At 47.4% G+C, this 21,803-nt stretch overlaps 1 protein-coding gene across 12 annotated transcripts in view; it reads left to right on the top strand.

The window, feature by feature from the left end:
- The window catches only part of MAST2 (microtubule associated serine/threonine kinase 2), a 187,694-nt gene that overhangs the window by 159,297 nt on the left and 6,594 nt on the right, over positions 1–21,803 (top strand). For all 12 annotated transcript variants that reach the window (XM_080656392.1, XM_080656391.1, XM_080656390.1 and 9 more), the window contains 9 exons: positions 1,051–1,260; positions 7,276–7,377; positions 14,127–14,259; positions 15,041–15,102; positions 15,362–15,447; positions 15,894–16,102; positions 17,092–17,230; positions 19,847–19,979; positions 21,270–21,435. In XM_080656392.1, coding sequence (XP_080512518.1) covers positions 1,051–1,260; positions 7,276–7,377; positions 14,127–14,259; positions 15,041–15,102; positions 15,362–15,447; positions 15,894–16,102; positions 17,092–17,230; positions 19,847–19,979; positions 21,270–21,435 — 1,240 coding nt within the window. The remainder of the gene's footprint in view (positions 1–1,050; positions 1,261–7,275; positions 7,378–14,126; positions 14,260–15,040; positions 15,103–15,361; positions 15,448–15,893; positions 16,103–17,091; positions 17,231–19,846; positions 19,980–21,269; positions 21,436–21,803) is intronic.

Below are 21,803 nucleotides of genomic sequence, written 5' to 3'. Positions count from 1 at the left end.
TTGTGTTGTCATTCTAGCATTGCATGTTTGTGTTTCATGTGCGTGTCTCTGAGTGAGTCATGTAAGACGAACTGTTTTGTTAGAGAAAATGTGTTAAAATTCCTTTCCATTTTTTCTCCCCTCCTCCATCCTCTCCCTCCCCACTTCTTTTACTTTATCTCCACACACATACTACATATATATGTGTGTGTGTGTGTGTGTATTATATGTGTATATATACATATATATGTGTTTACACATACACCCCTAAACACACACTGGAAATCAGAAATCGCCACCTGATAGCAAAGGAACAAAGGCCAAGTCCTAGATAGGCAGCTAGGAAGTTGTTAACTGATGTCTATTTGTCATTTTGACATGACTGTGCAAGGTCCCCAAGAGGCTTCTGAGCCAGAATCCCATTCTGTTTTGCTGGGAATCTGTCTGTGAGCAGGCTCACTCATTCGGTAAACATTCTCTGAACATCTGCTTGGCTCAGCTGGGTCCTAAGATCAAGTGATAAATCATCTCTTACTTGAAGGAGTTCCCAATTCAGAAGAAGGTTTAGAAACCATCAAAGTCCATTCACTAAATTTATATAGGTGAGAGGTCCTGTGGAAGCACAAAGGAAAGGAAACCTTAGTTTGCCTGAAGGAATAAAAAACTTCCCAGAGGAGAGATGGTGCTTGCAATGAGATTAGGAATAATAGCAGTTTGCCAGGCAGGCTTGGCAGGGTGAAAAAGCTACACACAGGGAACAGCATAAACAGACAGAGACATGAAACAACATAATAAAGGAAGAGGACAATAAGCACTGCAGGGTCCTTAGAACAAAAGAGCATGCCCACCAAGGAATGGGGGGGAGATGGACAAGGTCCGGTGAGAGAGGAACTTGATCATAATGTTTTGACTTGACTTGAAGGTGATGTTCTCATGTCTCCAGTCATCAGATGCCCCAAATACAGCATCAGGAACCCAGGATCACATAGACTATTATCGGGTCCTTCAGGCTTAACTCCAGCTGAGCTAGAATTAGAAGGGAAGTGTCACTTTTCCTATTTTTATTCCCAGGCCACTGCACAGATGGAAGAGCGCCTAGCAGAGTTCATTTCCTCCAACACTCCAGACAGCGTGTTGCCCTTGGCAGATGGAGCCTTGAGCTTTATTCATCACCAAGTGATTGAAATGGCCCGAGACTGCCTGGATAAATCTCGGAGCGGCCTCATTACATCACAGTACTTCTACGAACTTCAAGAGAATTTAGAGAAACTTCTGCAAGATGTGAGTGTCCTTGTGCTGGAACTCTGGTGAATCGTCCATGTGGTATTGGATTAGTAGTCCCAAACTAAGGTTAAGGCCTTAATGGGGTTCTCAGTCTTCTTGGCCTGCTTGCCACCTCCTTGCTAGTGTGCAGGGCCCACCCCCAAGTGTGGTGCTGATGGACTTAGATTCCTCCTCAGTCCCTGCATTACTGAGGAAGCCTTTTGATATCAGAAGATCTCAGTGTCCTTTCTTTTTCTAATTCCCATTACTCTGCCCAAGACACTGACACTGGTAGTATTCATAAGTATTTGACTAGGAGATTTTGTAACTCAAAGCGAAAAAGCAGCCCAGATGGCTGTAGGCAGCTCTCTTCTAGTAGAAATATTGGTGTAAGTAGAACCTTCAGACTGTTTCTCCTTAGCCAAGGGAAAGCAGGCCCAAGGCTCGCACTGTGGGTGTATCTATTTGCTGACATTCTACTTGCATGGTGAGAAGTTCTTTAGTGGAGACTTAAGTGTTTAGAGACCTGATCTTCTCTAGAGTGAAGTCGGGGAGTTGGGGGGGCGCCCTAAAGTAATTCAGAGGTGGTCCAGACCAGAGGAGACACTGCGTTCTTAACCATTGCTCCATGTTTGCTTTCCTATCGCCTCTCAATAAGGTGGGCAGGTGCCTTCCCACCCAGTTCACAGTTGCCCCATATTACACCATTAGTACAGTTTCGGCAAGAGGAGATGTGCTGGTGTTCTTCAGGCTTTTCATGTCAGTAGAGTATTTCCCAGTCTAGACCCATTACCTTGCTCTGGTGTAGTACCAGCTGAGCTAAGAACCCAGAAATAAGGATCAAACAGGACTTCAGTGTATTAGTCTAGAAATTAGGAGCAGGGAATTTTTTTAAATGTAGGAAACAGTAGAATCTAGAGAAAGGATGACTAAAGATGATCATGATTATTGCTGTCAAATATTGGAAGATTTCTCACATATAAGAGGTAGCACATTATTCTCTGTCCCCTAAAGATGTACTAGCCCAGCCCTAGCCAGTTTGGCTCAGTGGATAGAGTGTTGGCCTATGGACTGAAGGGTCCCAGGTTTGATTCCTGCCAAGGCACATGCCTGGGTTACGGGCTCGATCCCCAGGGGGGCGTGTAGGAGGCAGCTGATCAATGATTCTGTCTCATCATTGATGTTTCTATCTCTCTATCCTTCTTCCTTCCTCTCTAAAATCAATGAAAATATATTTAAAAAAAAAATAAGACATACTAGCCCAGTGAACAAGAGTTATAGTAAGAAAGGTTCTGATTTGATAGATGAGGAAGTACTTCCTTCTACAAAAATACTTTTTTCTGATTTCAAAAGAATACTTAAATTTAAGCATTGTATAAATATGACCTTAGAAAGCTAAAGTCTTATGAAAACCATTGGCAGTTATTGGTTTATGTTCAAGAATAACTTTCTAGCAGTTCTCCAGTAGTAGATAGGAATCGGGGATTTGAGGCATCGGGTAAAGGATCTACATAGTGTGACTTCTAAGGTTGCTTGTACATCTATGGTTGATCTGACATGCTTCAGTCAGAGCCCTGCCCAAAACCTTCGGGCATTTTCTCAGACTCACTGCCCCTGGGCGTCGGTTTTTTACTGCAGTAGGAAGAGCCCTAAAACTGGAGCTCGTGCATCTTCTGTTCCCTAATGTGCTGGACCTTGAGAATGCAGAAAAAGTTTTGTGCAGGTTCTAGGAGGAATTTGCTGGTGGCTGGGGTTATAGACTCATCAACATGTACTTACAGTAAAAATAACAGCCATAATTTATTGAATGTACTGTGTGCCAGCCGCTACATTGAGTGCTCCATGGAATTATCTCACTTGTGTTTATGGTAGTAAGTGTGATTGGTGAACACTAAATAAAGGTCAGTTCTGAGCACAGAGGAGGATGTAGTGATGCTACATGGAGAGTTAAAAAAGAGTTGAATCCTGATGAATAAGTAGGAGTTCAGTATAAACAACCTCACAGAGGTGTAAAGGAACTTGGTACATTCCAGGAACTGCAGATAAAGTAGTCTGGCATGACTAAAGTGAAGGGTACCTGCAGGGCAGAGTTGTGGAAGAATTTGAAGAGTTAGACCTGTGGTAGCATTGGGGAATCACTGGTTTTAAATTCAAATATGACGTAAGATTTAGATTCACAACAGTACTGTAAGGAGAGGACTATTATTATTCCCTAAATCTACAGATGAGGAAACTGAAGCATTAAGGGGTTAAGTAGCAGAGCTATACCACAAACCCAGGTTTGTATAATTCCAGAGCTTAAGATCATAGATTTTCATACACTTAGTTAACAAACATTGACTAACACCTGCTATGTAAGAAGCACTATGCTACGCTTAGCATCTGAGGGAAGAAAAAAAGAAAAAAGACAGCCTCCCTAGTCATAAGACCCTACAGCAGGCGTCCTCAAACTACGGCCCGCGGGCCACATGTAGCCCGCCAAGGACATTTATCTGGCCCGCCGTGTGCCGCTGCCTGTCCTGCTTGCTTAGCAGCCGACTCGTCCCGGGCCCGCAGTGCGCATAGGAATTTGTTCATAGTTTTTTTTTTTTAAATATAGTCCGGCCCTCCAATGGTCTGAGGGACAGTAAACTGGCCCCCTGTTTAAAAAGTTTGAGGACCCCTGCCCTACAGTATAGCTGTAGAGCAAGCATGTCAAACTCGAGGCCCACGAGCCGCATGTGGCCCACAACAAATATTTTTGTAGCCCAGCCAATATAATGGTACGTAAGAAACAGTTTTTTAAAAATTTCATAACTTGCCCTAGCCAGTTTGGCTAAGTGGATAGAGTGTCGGCCTGCAGACTGAAGGGTCCCAGGTTCGATTCCGGCCAAGGGCACATGCCTGGGTTGCGGGCTCAATCCCCAATAGGGGGTGTGCAGGAGGCAGCTGATCAGTGATTCTCTCTCATCATTGATATTTCTATCTCTCTATCCCTCTCCCTTCCTCTCTAAAATCAATAAAAATATATTTTAAAAAATAAATAAATAAAATAAAAATTTCATAACTTAATTTTTACAATATCCTGTTATACATAATTATGAATAACTACAATGTAGCTCATGACTGATTACTATAATTGTGTTGCAGTCATTTCCCTTACACATAGGCACACCATTTCTATCCACTAATACTAGCAGTGAATATTTTAGCAGCCAATTGCCACATCATTAGTCTTGTATTGACTTGTTTAGTGTGCACAACAGGAAATACTTTGCTTTCAGAGAACAAGAAAAATAGGTTTATTTGTGTTATGCTTATTATTTTTTTGTGTTATGCTTATTAATTTGTGCAGTTATTCAGTGTCTGATAAATTAATGTTCAAGAAAAATATGAATTTTTATTGAAATGTTCTATTTTATGTTAATGATTACTCATTTATTTCAGCCCTTTTTATTCAGCATGTCCCTATCGAAATAAACCTACGTTTTTATGAAAATTGAAGCTTTTGTTTTTTTGCGGCCCACATAAACTTAAACCTTATTTGGCCCGTGTTAGCCTTTGAGTTTGACATGCTTGCTGTAGAGAGATAACTAATTATAGACAACATGATGGTACCAAGTGGTATGAGCAAACAGCTGGGAGAACATAGAAAAGAAAGCAGTTACTTCTGTTCTTTTGTGCTGGGGAGGGGATTGAGAGGACAGGGGACTTGGAAGAAGCTTCATAGAGTTGATATTTGGGCTAACTCTTAAAAGAATAAATAAGATTTCACCAAGTGCCTGGCCTCTCTTTTCATTTCATAGCCAATTTTTTTTTTCAAATGGTCCTCATTTTTCTTCCTTACAACCCATTCACTGCTAAATCTTTTACCTTCTACTTGCCCTTCCCATCATTCCACTAAAACTGTTTCAGGCAGAAGTCACCAAGGAATTAATTGGCCAATTGCCAAATTCTGTGCCCTCTTCAGGCCTCATCTTTCTTCGCTGCTCTACAGAACTTCATGCTGTGACTACCTCTCCTTGATCTTTTTCCCTCGGTTGTCATGACACTGTTCTCTCCAGTCTTGCAGTCTTGCTGCCACTTCACAAGTGCCTTCTCTGCCTATCTCTTAAATGCTGATATTCCACAGTGCACTCTCCTGAGCATCCATTCTCCTCCTCCTCCTTTCTTCTTCACACTCTCCCACTCCATGTCTTCAGTTGTCGCCACATGCCGAGGACTCCCACCTGAGGCCGCTTCCCTCCCTCTTCTCCTGAGCTCCAGATCAGTGTCCCCACTGACTATGGGACTCCTCCACTTTGACTTTCCAGGTTGTTTAGTATTCAGTTGCAAGTAACAGAAAGCCAACTCAGTAGTTGAAGCAGGAAAGGGAAACTAATTATAAAAGGGGTGGGTCTTGGAGAATTGAAGACAGAAATGCAGCTAGGCGTTAGGAAGGGACCAGAACTACAAACCAGAATCTCTGAAAGCCCAGGGAGTATTCCTCCTCTCATCTCTGTTTTTCTCTGTGCTTCTATTTTCTTGTCTCTTTGGGAGACGTGGCCTACCCTTTTCACCCAAGAGTAGGTTGCGTAGTTCTGCCACACTAATAGTAACAGTTGTCTTTCCATCCATTTTTAAATTCCTAGGAAACGAATCCACGCTGGCCAGCTATTGGATGTGGAGGGGGAGGTGAAACCACATAATACAAATGTGGCTTTTAGAAGGCAGAACAGTTTTCATAAGAAAGAGAAAGGCTCCTGGGCTGAGCACAAATCCAAGAAAGTACCTGTCATAGGCACTGCAAACTCTGCAAGTTCAAAACAGAACTTAATTTTTCGCCTACCTACTTTTTCTCTAAAACCAAATGTAATTAATATATTCTCTACCTATCCTCACCTAAACTGCTTATCTTCTTATATTTTGTATTTCATTTATGAGTTCAATAAAATTTCTCTAAAATTGTAGTTTCAGTTACTGTCTGTTCCTGCTCATCCACCCTCAGGCCTACTCAGTCATCTGCCTCCAAAATGATAGATGAAATGGCCCCAATCTGTCCATTTCTCTCCATTTTTACTGCCTGGATTTATGACTTTCTCATCTGCATTATTGCAATAGTTTGTTAATGCATTTTCCTGCTTTCAGGTTTTCCCACTTTAGTGCACCATTCACAATCTAGGCAAAATGGTCTTTCTAAAATATCTATCTGGCCTGACCAGCGTGGCTCAGTGGTTGAGCGTCAACCTATGAACCCGGAGGTCATGGTTCGATTCCCAGTCAGGGCACATGCCCACGTTGCAGGCTCAATCCCCAGTGTGGGGTATGCAGGAGGTAGCTAACCAATGATTCTCATCACTGATGTTTCTTTCTCTCTCTCCCTCTCCCTTCCTCTCTGAAATCAATAAAAATATTTTTTTAAATAATAATAAAACACCAATCTGGCCCTGGCTGGTGTGGCTAGAGTGTTGGCCCATGCATCGAAGAGTCACAGGTTTGATTTCCAGTCAAGGACACATACCTGGGTTCCAGGTTCAATCCCTGGCCCGGACACAGTGCATGCGGGAGGCAGCCAGTCAATGTGTTTTTCTCACATGGGTGATTCTCTCTCTTCCCCACCTCCCTCCCTTCCACTCTAAAAATCAATAGGAAAAAAATGTCTAATAATTTAAAAATAAATAAAACACCTATCTGGTCCCATCGTTCTCCTGCTTGGAAGTCTCTCTATTCCTGACAGTCTGTCTGGGGTGGGAAGTGAACATTAGCGAAGGCTCTAATGAGAGTTGCCCCTTAAACTGGCGTCTGGAGGGTAAGTGAAGCTTGTTGGTAGAGGAGCAGGTAAAGCAGTGTGCCTGTGTGACATAGGATTCACATAGGATTCTAAAGCTCATGTGGTTCCAATGAGCAGCCTGTTCCCTCTCCCAGCCGACGGGCCTTCCCTGGTTCTTCACTTTGCAGAGCTCTCCAACCACCAAATTGTTTCTCCCTGTAGTATAGCTCTGCCCAGCCCAGTCCTGCTTAGCTCAACCACACTGGGCCAGTGGCTTGCTTAAGCTACCTTTGTCTTCTCTACAGGCTCATGAGCGCTCAGAGAGTTCAGAAGTGGCTTTTGTGATGCAGCTGGTGAAAAAGCTGATGATTGTCATTGCCCGCCCAGCTCGCCTCCTGGAATGCTTGGTGAGTGGACTCTGGGAAAGGTTAGTGGGGATTGGAGAGATGGGAGTAAGGCTATGGAGGAATATTCTGCTATCAGCAAAACTAGTGGCACCCACTGCCATTTCTGCTGCTGAAGTCCTTATTTAAACACTAAGGCCTGGTGCACGAAATTCGTGCATGGGAGGGGGATGTCCCTCAGCCCAGCCTGCACCCTCTCCAATCTGGGACCCCTTGGGGATGTCCGAACCGGCAGTCAGACATCCCTCTCAAAATCCGGGACTGCTGGCTCCTAACCGCTCGCCTGCCTGCCTGCCTGATTGCCCCTAACCGCTTCTGCCTGCCTGCCTGATCGCCCTCTAACCGCTGCCCTGCCGGCTTGATTGAGGCCTAAGTGCTCCCCTGCTGACCTGATTGCCCCCAACTGCCCTCCCTTACCAGCCTAGTCACCCCAACTGCCCTCCCCTGCCAACTCAGTTGCCCCCAACTGCCCTCCCCTGTTGGCCTGATCGCCCCCAATACCTTCCTCTGCCAGCCCGATGGCCCCCAACTGCCCTACCCTGCCGGCCCAATGGCCCACAACTGCCCTCCCCTGCTGGCTATCTTGTGGTGACTTCGCACGACGCCACCTAGGCTTTTATTCTATAGGATGATATGCAAGTAGTGGGGGACCAAATGAGTTCTTGTGAGAAAAACTGGAAAACTGGATGGTCCTGAGAGGTGTGGCTGGGAGAGGTACTAGTCTGGCCCATCCCCACACTAAACAGGCCCTGAGTAAGTGGGGGCCTTAGGGCTAAGGAGCACAGGCCAGTTTTGTTTGCACAAGTTGAGTCTTGTGTTTAATCATTTGATACTTTACTGAGCACCTTCATGCTAGAAACTGGAGATGATATAAATCCAGCAGAGTTCCTGACCCTAAGAGGCTTCCTCTGGAGTGCAGTTAGACTTAGTCTTTTAGTGCCTTACGATAAGGCCTGGAGACATGTAAATAATAATTATGATACTGCAAGAAATGTTGCAACTAAGGTGAGCAAGCAGCACAGCAGGAACATGGGGAAGAGGTACTCCAATCCTCCTTGGGATGGGCAGTCAGTGAAAGCTCCCTGGGTGGCACGAAGCTTATTCAGCAACTTGAATAGGATGGCATTGGCCAGGTAAGGGGCATGGAGCACAGGGTGTGTTTAAAGAATTGGTTAGGGTAAACAGCCAAATTGCTGCCTTGCACAACAGTTTCAAAACTACCACTAAAAGACAAAACGGACATCATCCAGAACCACAGGAAGGCTGGCTGAGTGGAAATTCTACAACTAGAAGGGAAGAGAAAAGCACACTGAGACTCACAGGAGCTGCGGAAGGCAGAGGTACAGAGGCGCATGCGCAGAGAGGGCTGGCAACTGAGTACTTGGCTGGCTTTCTCAATCGGGAGGGAGACAAAAGCTCCTGACTGCTCTGAACTCCAGTTCCGGGTGAGACTCTGGGGACCCAGACCCATATGGGGAGAAACTGGACTGTCTGGCAGCAGGCGAAGCTCGAAGCCGGCTTTCCCTCAGAGGTGCTTGCAGCGATTACCGCAGGACACTGAGACCCAGGGGCCTCTTAGGGCAGGGCTGACAGGAAGCCATTGCTGTTTGCTCCACCCTGAGATCCCGCCCCATCCAAGCTGAGCGCAGAGGCTTTTGCATATGAATGGTCTGGTCCTTTGAATTCTAAACTTACCTAACAAACTGCAGCTGAGACAGTGAGACCCAGAACATCCAAAAGAAGGCCCAAGGCCCCGCAGCAGCTTGCATTGCTTCACAGCTGGGCCTCATCTGGGCACCTCCAAACCTCAAACAAAGAAGAGGAGTCTGCAGATCTCTCCGTAACTCCTGCTGGGTGGCCTCAGGCAGAGGCTAAACTAGCACCTCCTTGGAGATCCAAGAGCCAGTGTACCCAGGGGTCAGAGTAGGACCATCCAGATTACAACTTCTCAGATCCATAAGGGACACACTCAGGGGACAGACTCAGTGAGCACCAAAGCCCCACTGAAGCAAGCCTTGTCTCATAAGGGTGTCTCCAGCACAGAAGTTCTCCCATCGTAGACACAACTGATCCTCACAGCCAACTGTCCTGGAGGTCAATTCCTCCCAGTGATACCAACAACAATCAAGGCTTAACTACAACAAGACTGTGCACACAGCCCACAAAGGGGTGCACCAAGAGTGTCCACTTCAGGTAACTGGAGAGGCTGAGCCACTGGGCCCTATAGGACACCAAGCACACAAAGCCACTCTTATCAACTCAGGGAAGCAGCCAAAATGCGGAGACAAGGAAACAGATCACAAATGAAAGAAATGGAGGAAAGCAAATGACTGGATATAGAGTTCAAAACCACAGTTATAAGATTTTTCAAGAATTTTCTAGAAACCGCCAATAAATTTAGTGAGACCCTCGAGGATATGAAAAAGGAACAACTAGAAATTAAGCATACACTGACTGAAATAAAAAATAATATACAGAGATCCAACAGCAGCCTAGAGGATCGCAAGAATCAAGTCAAAGATTTGAAATACAAAGAAGCAAAAAACACCCAACCAGAAAAGAAAAAAGGAAAAAGAATCCAAAAATATGAAGATAGTGTAAGGAGCCTCTGGGACAACTTCAAGCATACCAACATCCGAATTATTGGGGTGCCAGAAGAAGAGAGAGAGCAAGATACTGAAAACCTATTGGAAGAAATAATGACAGAAAACTTTCCCCACCTGGTGAAAGAAATAGACTTACAAGTCCAGGAAGCGCACAGAACCCCAAACAAAAGGAATCCAAAGAGGACCACACCAAGACACATCATAATTAAAATGCCAAGAGCAAAAGACAAAGAGAGAATATTAAAAGCAGCAAGAGAAAAGCAGTTAGTTACCTACAAGGGAGCACCCATATGACTGTCAGCTAATTTATCAACAGAAACTATGCAGGCCAGATGGGAGTGGCAAGAAATATTCAAAGTGATGAATAGCAAGAACCTACAAACAAGATTACTCTACCCAGCAAAGCTATCATTCAGAAATGAAGGGCAGATAAAGAGCTTCACAGATAAGAAAAAGCTAAAGGAGTTTATCGCCTCCAAATCAGTATTATATGAAATGCTGAAAGGTATTCTTTAAGAAGAGGAAGAAGAAAAAGGTAAAGATAAAAATTATGAACAACAAATACATATCTATCAACAAGTGAATCTAAAAATCAAGTGAATAAAAAATCTGATGAACAGAATAAACTGGTGAATATAATAGAACCAGGGACATAGAAAAGGAGTGGACTGACAATTCTCGGGGGGAAAGGGGTGTGGGCGGTGCAGGAAGAGACTGGACAAAAATCGTACACCTATGGATGAGGACAGTGGGAGGGGTAAGGGCAGAGAGTGGGGTGGGAACCGGGTGGAGGGGTGCTATGGGGGAAAAAAGAGGAACAATTGTAATAATCTGAACAATAAAGATTTATTAAAAAAAAAAAAAAAAGAATTGGTTAGGGCAGTGGTCGGCAAACCGCAGCTCGTGAGCTGCCATTTGCCGCTCTGTTGACTAATGAGTTTGCTGACCACTGTCATATACTACCCTTTACCTCTTTGCACACAATATGCCACACTTGCCTAATCCTCACAGCTTCCAACTACACAGTAACATTTAGTCTAGTCCAGTGGTCGGCAAACTCATTAGTCAACAGAGCGGCAAACCGCGGCTTGCAAGCCGCATGTGGCTCGCGAGCCGCAGTTTGCCAACCACTGGGTTAGGGATTAAACTGGAAGGTAGTCCATACAAGATCATGTAGAGTGATTGGTTCTCGGCTCAGGAGTTTGCCACTTGAAACCATCAGAAGGTTTTAGTAAGGCCCTAACCGGTTTGGCTCAATGGATAGAGCGTCGGCCTGCGGACTCAAGGGTCCCAGGTTCGATTCCGGTCAAGGGCATGTACCTTGGTTGCGAGCACATCCCCAGTGGGGAGTGTGCAGGAGGCAGCTGATCAATGTCTCTCTCTCATCGATGTTTCAAACTCTCTATCTCTCTCCCTTCCTCTCTGTAAAAAATCAATAAAATATATTTTTTAAAAAAAAAGAAGAAGAAGGTTTTAGTAAGAATGTGACAGTCAGATTTACTTTTTTAAACCACGGCAATAGATGTATAATCCCATCTAATAAAAAGGGAATATGCTAATTAACTGTCACACCCTCACAAAGATGGTGGTGCCCACAGCCAATAAGGAGGGAATATGCTAATGGATGCCACGCCCTCAAAGATGGTGGTACCCACAACCACAAGATGGCGGTGCCCAGTCCCCTCAGCCCCCAGCCACCCAGGGCTGGCCCAAGGGACGACTAAACGACTGAACAACCAGGCTGCATGGGGCGACCAGGCCAGCAGGGGGGTTAGTGAGGGACGACCAAACGACTGAACAGCAGGCTGCGTGGGGCAACCAGGCCAGCAGGGGGGCCGTGAGGGGTGACCAGGCTAGCTGGGGGAGTGGGTGCAGTTGGGGGCGACTAGGCTGGCGGGGGGGTGCAGTTGGGGGCAACCAGGTCGGCAGGGGGGGGCAGTTGGGGGTGACTAGGCTGGCACGGGGGGGCAGTTAGGGGTGATCAGGCCAGCACGCAGTGGCAGTGAGAGTTGATCAGGCCAGCCAGGGGGAGCAGTTAGGGGTGACCAGGCAGGCAGGCAGGTGAGTGATTAGGAGCCAGCGGTCCAGGCTTGTGAGAGGGATCCCAGATTGGAGAGGGTGCAGGCTGGGCTGAGGGCCCCCCCCCCATGCACAAATTTCATGCACCAGGCCTCTAGTCCATACATATCAAAAGCCAGGGGCCATCATGACCGAAACAACCAGACGGACAACCAAACAGGCTGCATGGGGTGACCAGGCCGCCAGGGGGGTTAGTGAGGGACAACCAAACGACTGAACAGAAGGCTGCGTGGGGCAACCAGGCCGGCGGGGGGCAGTTGGGGGTGACCAGGCCGGAGGGGGGGCAGTTGGGGGCAATCAGGCCAGCAGGCAGAGGCAGTTAGGGGTGACCACGCTGGCAAGGGGGGGGGGGCAATGAGGGGCAATCAGGCTGGCAGGCAGAGGCAGTTAGGGGTGATCAGGCTGGCAGGGGGGTAGCTAGGGGTGATAAGACAGGCAGGCTGGTGAGCAGTTAGGAGCCAGCGGTCCAGGATTGTGAGAGGAATATCTTGGATTGGAGAGGTTGCAGGCTGGGCTGAGGGGACCCCCCTCCCCACCAATGCACAAATTTCGTTCACCAGGCCTCTAGTTTATATATACTAGAACATATCCATTTTGAGTCTACAGTTCAGTGAGGTTTAGCCTGGATAGTCACTGCCACAGGTGAGATTGAGAGCATTTCTTTCACCTCAGCAAGTTCCTTCCTGCCCCTTTGCAGTCAGTCCCTTCCCCTCCCACTCCCAGGCAACCAACCACTTATCTGCTCTCCTTCACTATAGATAAGTTTGCCTTTTGTATAGTTTCATGTAAATGAAATTATAGAGTATGTTCTGACTTCTTTTACTCAGCATAATTTTTTTTAGATTCATACATGTGGTTGCATGTGTCAATAATTTGTTCCTGTTTATTTCTGAGTAATATTCCATAGATTTACTCCTAAGAAAGATTATTCTGGCTGCAACATAGATAGTGAATTAGAAGAGAGGGCAGAATGAGCCAGGGACTGCAGTCAGTTAAAGCAATTCATGTGGGAGACAGGAGTGGCCTGAACTAGGACAGTGACAGGAGAACAGAGAAGGGGCTTTATGAGGGACACATTCTGACTACAGGGACTGAGGAAGAATATAAAATTTAAAGGACTTTCAGGTGTGGCTCACATTATATCCACATAGATAGTGCTATAGTTCTCTAAAATAATGAGACCACAAGTAAAGAAAGCAGTGGAGGCTGGGGCTGTGGTGAAGCAGAAGGCCTCTCCCTCGAGAACATGGAGTCCATGGTTAAACGGGTTGGAGTCAAGCCTGGGTTTGAATGCTGGTATTGTGTTCCTTCCTCCCTCTGTGACCATGAACAAGTCAGTGCATCTCTGTGAACCTTCATTTCCTCACCAAGGTCACAGAAGTGTTATGAGAGTTTAGCTAGGCATTTAGTAAATGGGACCCACCCCCTTATCATGTACATGCTCCATGCAGACAAGGACTGCTGCACTCTGATCCACATGGCTCTCTAGCTCCTAACACATAGGAGGTACACAGTAAATAGTTAAAGGCAAACATGTCAAACTCACGGCCTGCAGGCCGTATGCCTCATTTAAATAAGTCTTTCGTAGGAGTAAATCTATGGAATATTACTCAGAAATAAACGAGGCATGCGGCCCGCTGGCCGTGCGTTTGATTGCTTGAGCTAAAGGCACGCATGCACCGCCAGTGCTTTGAGCCATCACAGAGTGTGCCAGGACTGCTCCCATGGACTGGGTGCATGGACACACCTGATAGTGCCATCTGGCTGGTGGAAGGCTTTGGACCAAGTGAACAGGCTGAGATCTTTTGAAAGAAATAGCTCTGGTTCTTGTTGCTGGGGAGACAGCTTATGCTTAGAATATCTAATCTTGAAGTGCGCTGTAAGACAGTGTTGCCCCATTCTCCTGATCCCTGAGTCATGATGTTTCTAGGTGTTCAGGGGTCGGGGTGCCCCATCACCAAGGGAAGGTCTTGTGCATTCTCTGCTGGGTGTAGGCTGTAAAATCCGAGAGGCCAACAGCCTCCACTTGTGACTCTCACCACTGACTGCCTCTCTCCCCTGGTATAGGAGTTTGACCCTGAAGAGTTCTACCACCTGTTGGAAGCAGCTGAGGGTCATGCCAAAGAGGGACAAGGGATTAAATGTGACATTCCCCGCTACATCGTTAGCCAGCTGGGCCTCACGCGGGATCCCCTGGAGGGTAAGCATGCTGATGGTGGCTGCAGAGAGGCCCACAGCCAACCAGCTCTTAGAGCAGGGAAACCACCTGGAGAAGAGGCTTAGATTGGACATGGACCTGGCACAGCACCAGGGGACTCAGGGCTGTCGGAAGAACCTTATGTCCTCTGCCATAGGGTTCCTGCAGAATTGTTCACATCTGCCTGATAGAGACAACCTGGACTGCCTCGGGCTTAGCTGGATTGGATTTAGAGCCCAAGGTCAAAAGAGGTCAACAACAAAGGGAACACTGTCACATTTTCAAAAACACTCACTTCCTCTGCATGCTCACCTCTCTTGCTGCCACCTTGTAAATCCTTCTGTATCTTTGGGGTGATCCCAGCTCATGTTGTCAGAAGCTGATCTCCATTCTTCGGGGCTTCCCACTGAGCCCCTGCTAAACTGGGCTGCCATGTCCCTGGTCTGGTGTCCTGCCTTCCTTGCTTCCTAGCCCCACCCGGCAGAGCAGGATAGGGTCTAATAGCCCAGCTTTGGGTCCTTTTTTCCATCAATTGTCCCAAGTTTGAGGGAAGCTTTATAGAATTTGCCAGGCTTTATAAATGGCACTGGACTTCTAGAAATAGGAGTGGCTGTATTACTGGCAAACCAGTTCCAAAGCTGTGACTATACCCAGGAGAGATGCAGGACCAGGTTTGCATCACAGACGGATGCAGAAAGCATAAGTGCCTCCCTGCATGTACCTGCCATGTGATGTGTGGACTGCCGAGATGCAACAGTGCCATGCACACTTGCTTTGTTTCTAGAAATGGCCCAGTTGAGCAGCTATGACAGTCCTGATACTCCAGAGACGGATGATTCAGTTGAGGTAAAGATTCTGTGCTCCTGTCCCAGTCCTGGATCCCGGGCCCTGTGAAGCAAAGGGCCGTGAGTTCTCATTACTAGAACATCTGGAGGAGGGGGCGAGGGTTGTGTGCACAGCCCAGAATGTCATTCAGCTCCTGGAGGTGACTGGGCAGGAGGCCGAAGCAGGGCTAAGAGCTGAGCCAATGCTGGAGCCAAGCTTCCCTAAACATACAGCCCCTGAGAAGCATGCCTGCCTGTTGACTTTTTCCCTTGTCTTCCAGGGCCGTGGGGCATCTTTGATATCTAAAAAGGCACCCTGTGAAGAGGACTTCGAAACCATTAAGCTCATCAGCAATGGCGCCTATGGGTAAAGGCAGGGGTCAGGGTGTGGCAGGGACTGCAGCTAACTCAACCCTTGGGCTCTTCCTTCTATTAGTATGTGATGCCCAGTCGTCTGGGCAGCAGATACCTCGGGATGGACCCTCTCTTTCCTCAAAGCCTCCTGGAGGGGCAAGAGTTCATTTTCCTCTGACATCTGAGCACTGTTCCTCTCCCAAGCGATTCCCACTCCTCTCACTGAGCTCTGGGGAAGGGTTGAGCTGTGTCCCCAGGACTTAGTATATTAGGAAATTGAAGAGCTCTATGGACAGGGTGCCCAGTTCCTTCTCATTGATAAGCACAGCCCTGCCCTTTTGTTCTGCACATTTATAAGGTGTGAGAGCAGGCAGTTTGGCCACCCCAACTCTGAGTGGTGGAGAGCACAGCTCAGGTGCTGAGGGTCCATGAGGGGACTGAATGGGCTGTGTTTCCCAGGGCCGTATTCCTGGTGCGGCATAAGTCCACCCGGCAGCGCTTTGCCATGAAGAAGATCAATAAGCAGAACCTGATCCTACGCAACCAGATCCAGCAGGCCTTTGTGGAGCGTGACATACTGACTTTTGCCGAGAACCCCTTTGTGGTCAGCATGTTCTGCTCCTTTGAGACCAAGCGCCACCTCTGCATGGTGATGGAGTATGTTGAAGGTATTTGGGGAAAGGTGGCCTGGCATGGAGGCCAAGGCACAATCTGAGACATCCCTGAGCTGGGACCAATAGATTACTTAGGGGTAAAGTTTCATGGCCCAGCTTCTCAGTCTCTCTTTGACATTGGTTTCTGCCTTAGGATCTCAGCTTGTTTGGCGACAGTGGGCACACAGCTCCCTGCCCCTCACAGGAAGAGGCTTCTGCAGCAGCAGCTGCCATGAGGCTGCCCATGTCAGGTGCAGTGAGGCACTCTGGGAGAGGATGTGTCAGCCTGGCGGCTCTGGAATCTTGCATCCCAAAGCCTGCACATCCTCTACTGCTAGACCAGGCAGAACAAAAGAGGTGGCAAAAGCCCAGGGTTGGAAGCTGGACCCTCAGAAGACAGGAAAGCCATTGCCCTGGCTGATGGCTTGTGAAAGGGACACCCCCTAAGGCCACACAAAATGCTTTTAGGATGGAGCAGGAGAGCTTCATGGCCAGTGGTCTGCCTTCTCCCCTTTTTACTGCTGTGTACAGCTTCCAAAGATATTTTCCCTAAGTCTTGAAATTGAAGCTGAACAAAACTCCTCTTTTAATTAGTAGATGCATGCTGGGAGTTTATGCTATTACTTCACTCAAAAAATAAAGGACAGCCATCAGGAAGGAAATAAATGAACAATGCTGAAGTCTCAGACAGATGTGTTTGCAATATACAGGATTCTCATCCTAAAATAATGTAGTCCTATCTCTACAAACCAACTTACAGGCATAGAGGCCTGGGTTCCTTCTCTCTCTGGCCTGACAGTGGCATAAAGGGCCATTCACCTTCCCTCCTGCTTCCCTCCACACTGTTTCCCACCCATGCCAGCAACAGAGAGGCTAGAGTCACAGTCTCTAGCACCAGGGTCTCCCCTGAGTCTGCCTGCCCTGGGGCCTTAGAGACAGTAAACCTGAGACTACTGAGAGCAGAGAACTGGATCCTTCCCTCACAGTGGCCGCCCTTGTTGCAGGAGGAGACTGTGCCACTCTGCTGAAGAACATCGGGGCCCTGCCTGTGGACATGGTGCGTCTGTACTTTGCGGAAACCGTGCTGGCCCTGGAGTACTTACACAACTATGGCATCGTGCACCGTGACCTCAAGCCTGACAAGTATGCCCACTGTCTGGGCCCCTAGTTCCAAGTTCTCTGTCTTTGGTCTCTAGATAAATGGAGGTCGACAGAGCATGTCTGAATCTATACCAGAATGGTTGCATATGTGGGTGTCCATCTGTGCCCAGTACACTATCCCCTGACCACTCCACTAAGAGACCATCACCAGCAAGGTCTGGCAGGGGCATTGTAAGGTTCTGGTGACATGTAAGAGTTACTGAGGGAGTGCCACTTAAAAAACCAGGCAGGAACAAAAGGATCAGCATATATAGTAGATGGCTGAACAAGTGTTCTGACATTTGCTGACATCTACTCTGTGCCAAGCATGATATTATGGGCTAAAAAATAGTCCCTGGTCTAGAGTGGAAGACAGAAATATCCGTGTACAGGCTGTTTCTTGGAAGGCATTAGTCAACTGGAAAAAGGTGGGAAGAGCTTTCTAAAGCTGGGGCGTGGGATTTGCAAAGGCACAGAGGTGTGACCCATTCAGAAACTACAAGTTGTACAGCAAGCATGTCAAACTCGTGACCCAAGGGCCACATGCAGCCCACAATGAATATTTTTGCGGCCCAGCCAATATAACGGTATTAAGAAACTGTTAATAAATAAAAATTAATAAAAATTTCGTAACTTAATTTTTAAAATATCCTGTTATACATAATTACTAATAACGAACTACACTGTTCACTCATGACTGATTACTATAATTGTGTTGCAGTCATTTCCCTTACGCACAGGCGCACCATTTCTCTCCACTAATACTAGCAGCAAATATTTGCCATATTATTAGTGTTGGACTGACTTGTTTGGTGTGCGCAACAGGAAATATTTCGCTTTTGGAGAACAAGAAAAGTAGGTTTATTTGTGTTACACTTATTAATTTATGCAGTTATTCAGTGTCTGATAAGTTAATGTTCAAGAAAAAATATTAATTTTATTAAATTGTTCCATTTTATGTTAACGATTACTCACTTATTTCAGCCCTTTGTATTCAACATATTGCTATCAAAATAAACCTACATTTCTATGAAAATTGAAACTTTTGTTTTTTTGTGGCCCACATAAACTTAAACCTTGTTTATTTGGCCCGTGTTAGCATTTGAGTTTGACATGCTTGTTGTACAGTATGGTTGGTCAGTAGTAAGAGATAAGGCCAGAGAGATAGGCAGGAATTAGATCATCAAGGGCCTTTTCGTTAAGTTTGGGTTTTATTTAAAGGATCCTAGAGGTCTTTGAAGGGCCTATGAACCAAAGATGTGATAAAATGACACGCTCAGACTTTGGGTTTAGTTTAGGAAGATCACTCTGCTGGTGGGAAGAGATAGTGAGACCACTGCAGTAGATCAGGCCAAAACAACAATGCCTGCACCTAAGCAAGATGACTAAGAGGGCATAGTGTTGGGAAGTAGAAGGGAAATGATAAGGTTGGGGTGGGGGGTGCAGAAAGAAGCAAGAGAGCAGTAGTCTGGGATGTCCAGATTTCTAGCCTGGGACTGTGCACACAGATAAGCCTCCGAAGTGGAAAGTGGCTTTGACATTAGACAGGCCCGCATTCAAATGACCACTCCTTAACTCCGTGAGCTCGAGTCTGCGAATTAAACTTCTGTGATCCCCTGTTCCTCCTCTTTAAAATGGGGATAATAACATTTGTTGTGTTATTTTGTAAGACCTTTCAGGAGCCAAAATACTAGTATTTTTATGAATAATCAATAAAGCATGTATCACAGAGCTAATTAGGTAACAGAAACTATGCTTTTCACCAAGAAGAGGGCTAGTTAGGAAGATGACTAGTTTGGACAGGTTGAGTGTGTGGTGTCTGTAAAACGTCTACCAGGGGTGGGCAAACTTTTTGACTCGAGGGCCACAATGGGTTCTTAAACTGGACCGGAGGGCCGGAACAAAAGCATGGATGGAGTGTTTGTGTGAACTAATATAAATTCAAAGTAAAGGAGCGGAGGGGAGAGCAAGAGAACCAGATAGAACAGCCGGATCCAGCCCGCGGGCCGTAGTTTGCCCACGGCTGGCTAGGCAGTCGATGGACATGGAGTTCCGAAGTCAGGACCAGAGATACTGATTTGGGAATCAGAATAAAGGTGTGGCCAGGAGCAGCCTTCGAACAAAATGAAATGGCTCAGGTGGAGGATGTGAAAGGAGAGGAAAAAGACAGTTCTTTTTGAGATCTGACTTGTAGTTTCTCCCAACCACCCCTCTAAGACCCACCCTGGACATGGAACAAGAGTATGTGCCTCTGAGTCAGGGGTGTTGAGAGCCACCAGATAAGAGAGGACTGGGAATGGCTGCAGCCTTAGGATGCGGCTGACCGCTCTGTGGCAGAAAGTTTTCCTCGGCTGGCTGACATCTGCCCCCAGGGAAGAATACAGTGAAGGCAGCAAACAGAGTGGGTTGGAGGAATGGGCAAAGAGCAGGCTGCTTGTGAAAAATGCAGTGCTTACAAAGCCAGAGCTCTTATTCCTTCCAGGTCCCTGTCTTCTCGCTGAAGCTACCCTGCTGTGGAGCCCCGTAGAAGCCTGAGTAGGGAAATCTGGCACATAGTAAGGTTAGCACTTTTAGAAAACTGAGGAAATAACTCCATCCTCTGTCTCTCTGGTTTCCCAGCCTCCTGATTACATCCATGGGGCATATCAAGCTCACTGACTTTGGCCTTTCTAAAATTGGCCTCATGAGTCTGACAACAAACTTGTATGAGGGCCACATTGAAAAGGATGCCCGGGAGTTCCTGGACAAGCAGGTAAGGAAGGATGGTTGAGACTTTGGGGGTTGAATTCCAGGCCTCAGAATAAAGACAGGGGGTGGGGGGAGGGTATGCTTACCCTGTAGGTATATGTTAAGACTGGGAGCTCCTGTCTTTTTCATCTTTTGATTCCAGGGAAGCATTGAGATAGGTCACACATTTAGAAAATAGGGTGGAACAGAGAATTATCCTATATGATAAAACCCTAGTATGCAAATTGACCAAATGGCAGAACAACCAGTCGCTATGGCATGCACTGACCACCAGGGGGCAGACGCTCAACACAGGAGCTGCTCCCTGGTAGTCAGTGCACTCAGCCAGAAGCCGGGCTCACGGCTGGCGCAGGGGCGGTGGCGGGAGCCTCTCCCGCCTCCAAGGCAGCGCTAAGGAGCAGCGAGCCCAGCTTTTTGCTGAGTGGTGCTCATGCTGCTCAGCCAGAAGCCCTGAGCCGGGCTCACGGCTAGCAAGTGCAGCAGCAGTGGCGGGAGCCTCTCCTGCCTCCACGGCAGCACTAAGCACCCCTTGTGGGATATCTGCCGAAGGGTCCCGGATTGCAAGAGGACGCAGGCCCGGCTGAGGGACCGCCCCCCCTCCAGTGCACGAATGTCGTGCACCAGGCCTCTAGTCCTATATAATAAAAGCCTAATATGCTAAGTGTCTGACCGTTCAACCAGTCGCTATGACATGCACTGACCACCAGGGGGCAGATGCTTCAACTGGTAGGTTAGTTTGCTGTGGGGTCTGGCCTATCAGGACTGGGCGAGACAGGCCAGACACGCCCTGGAGCCCTTCCGCGGTCTCTTCCTGGCCCTGATCATGTACCATTGGGGTCTCAGCCTGGCCTGCGCCCTCTCACAATCCGAGACCCCTCGGGGGATGTCGGAGAGCTGATTTCGGTCCAATCCCTGCAGGCCAGGCTGAGGGACCCCACTGGGCCTCTAGTATAGATACAAAATCCAAAATCATCTTCCTCAGAGTTTGGAGAAAATGGGTCATATGACCATTGACACTCAGACTGGTGTGAGGTCCATTCTGAACCTCCTGGCACAGTCAAGAGCAAGGCTCCCCTGGAGCTGCTGTCCTTGGGTAATTAGGAGATAAACTCGCCCCACCAACAGTTCCAACTCTGGTAACCTGGTTGATTTTGCTCATTAACCAAAGTTAGCTGAGTCTTTAGTCTTTATTCTCAGACGTTTTTCCCCCAAAGGTGGGAATCGCCACCCCTACAGCTGTCATGCCAGGGAACTGCCTCAGGAAGCTGAGTCAGCCTGGTTTCTCTATGCCCAGGTATGCGGGACTCCAGAGTACATTGCGCCTGAGGTGATTCTGCGTCAGGGCTATGGGAAGCCAGTGGACTGGTGGGCCATGGGCATAATCCTGTATGAGTTCCTGGTGGGTTGCGTCCCTTTCTTTGGAGACACTCCGGAGGAGCTCTTTGGGCAAGTGATCAGTGGTAGGTACCATCACCCTGGCCCATGGGGAGGCAGAGTCTGGATCCACAGATAATGATTTACGCATGCACCTATGAGGCTTAGGGTTCTTGTCATATATGCTTGCCTCTTAGTTGTGTGTGTGCACAGCCACACGGTGTGTATCACCTGGGGCTTGTTCTGGCTATGTACCTGTGTTGTCTGTGTGCGTATCCTGTGCGTGTGAGTTTTGTGTGGGCATGTACGTGTGTCTGGACTGTAAAGGCAGGAGGAGTTAGAGCTTCAGGGAAGTCATGGTTTTGCAGTGCCCACCCTGGACCAGAAAGCAAGCCATGCTCTGGGGCATGCGCTCTAGGAGGATAGAAACCTAAGGAATTGGGGTCCCAGGCAA

The sequence above is a fragment of the Plecotus auritus genome (genome assembly GCF_963455305.1).
Source record: "Plecotus auritus genome assembly, chromosome: 2".
Taxonomy (NCBI): domain Eukaryota; kingdom Metazoa; phylum Chordata; class Mammalia; order Chiroptera; family Vespertilionidae; genus Plecotus; species Plecotus auritus.
The sequence above is the reverse complement of the archived record's forward strand: the minus strand, read 5'-3'. Positions and strand labels throughout refer to the sequence as shown.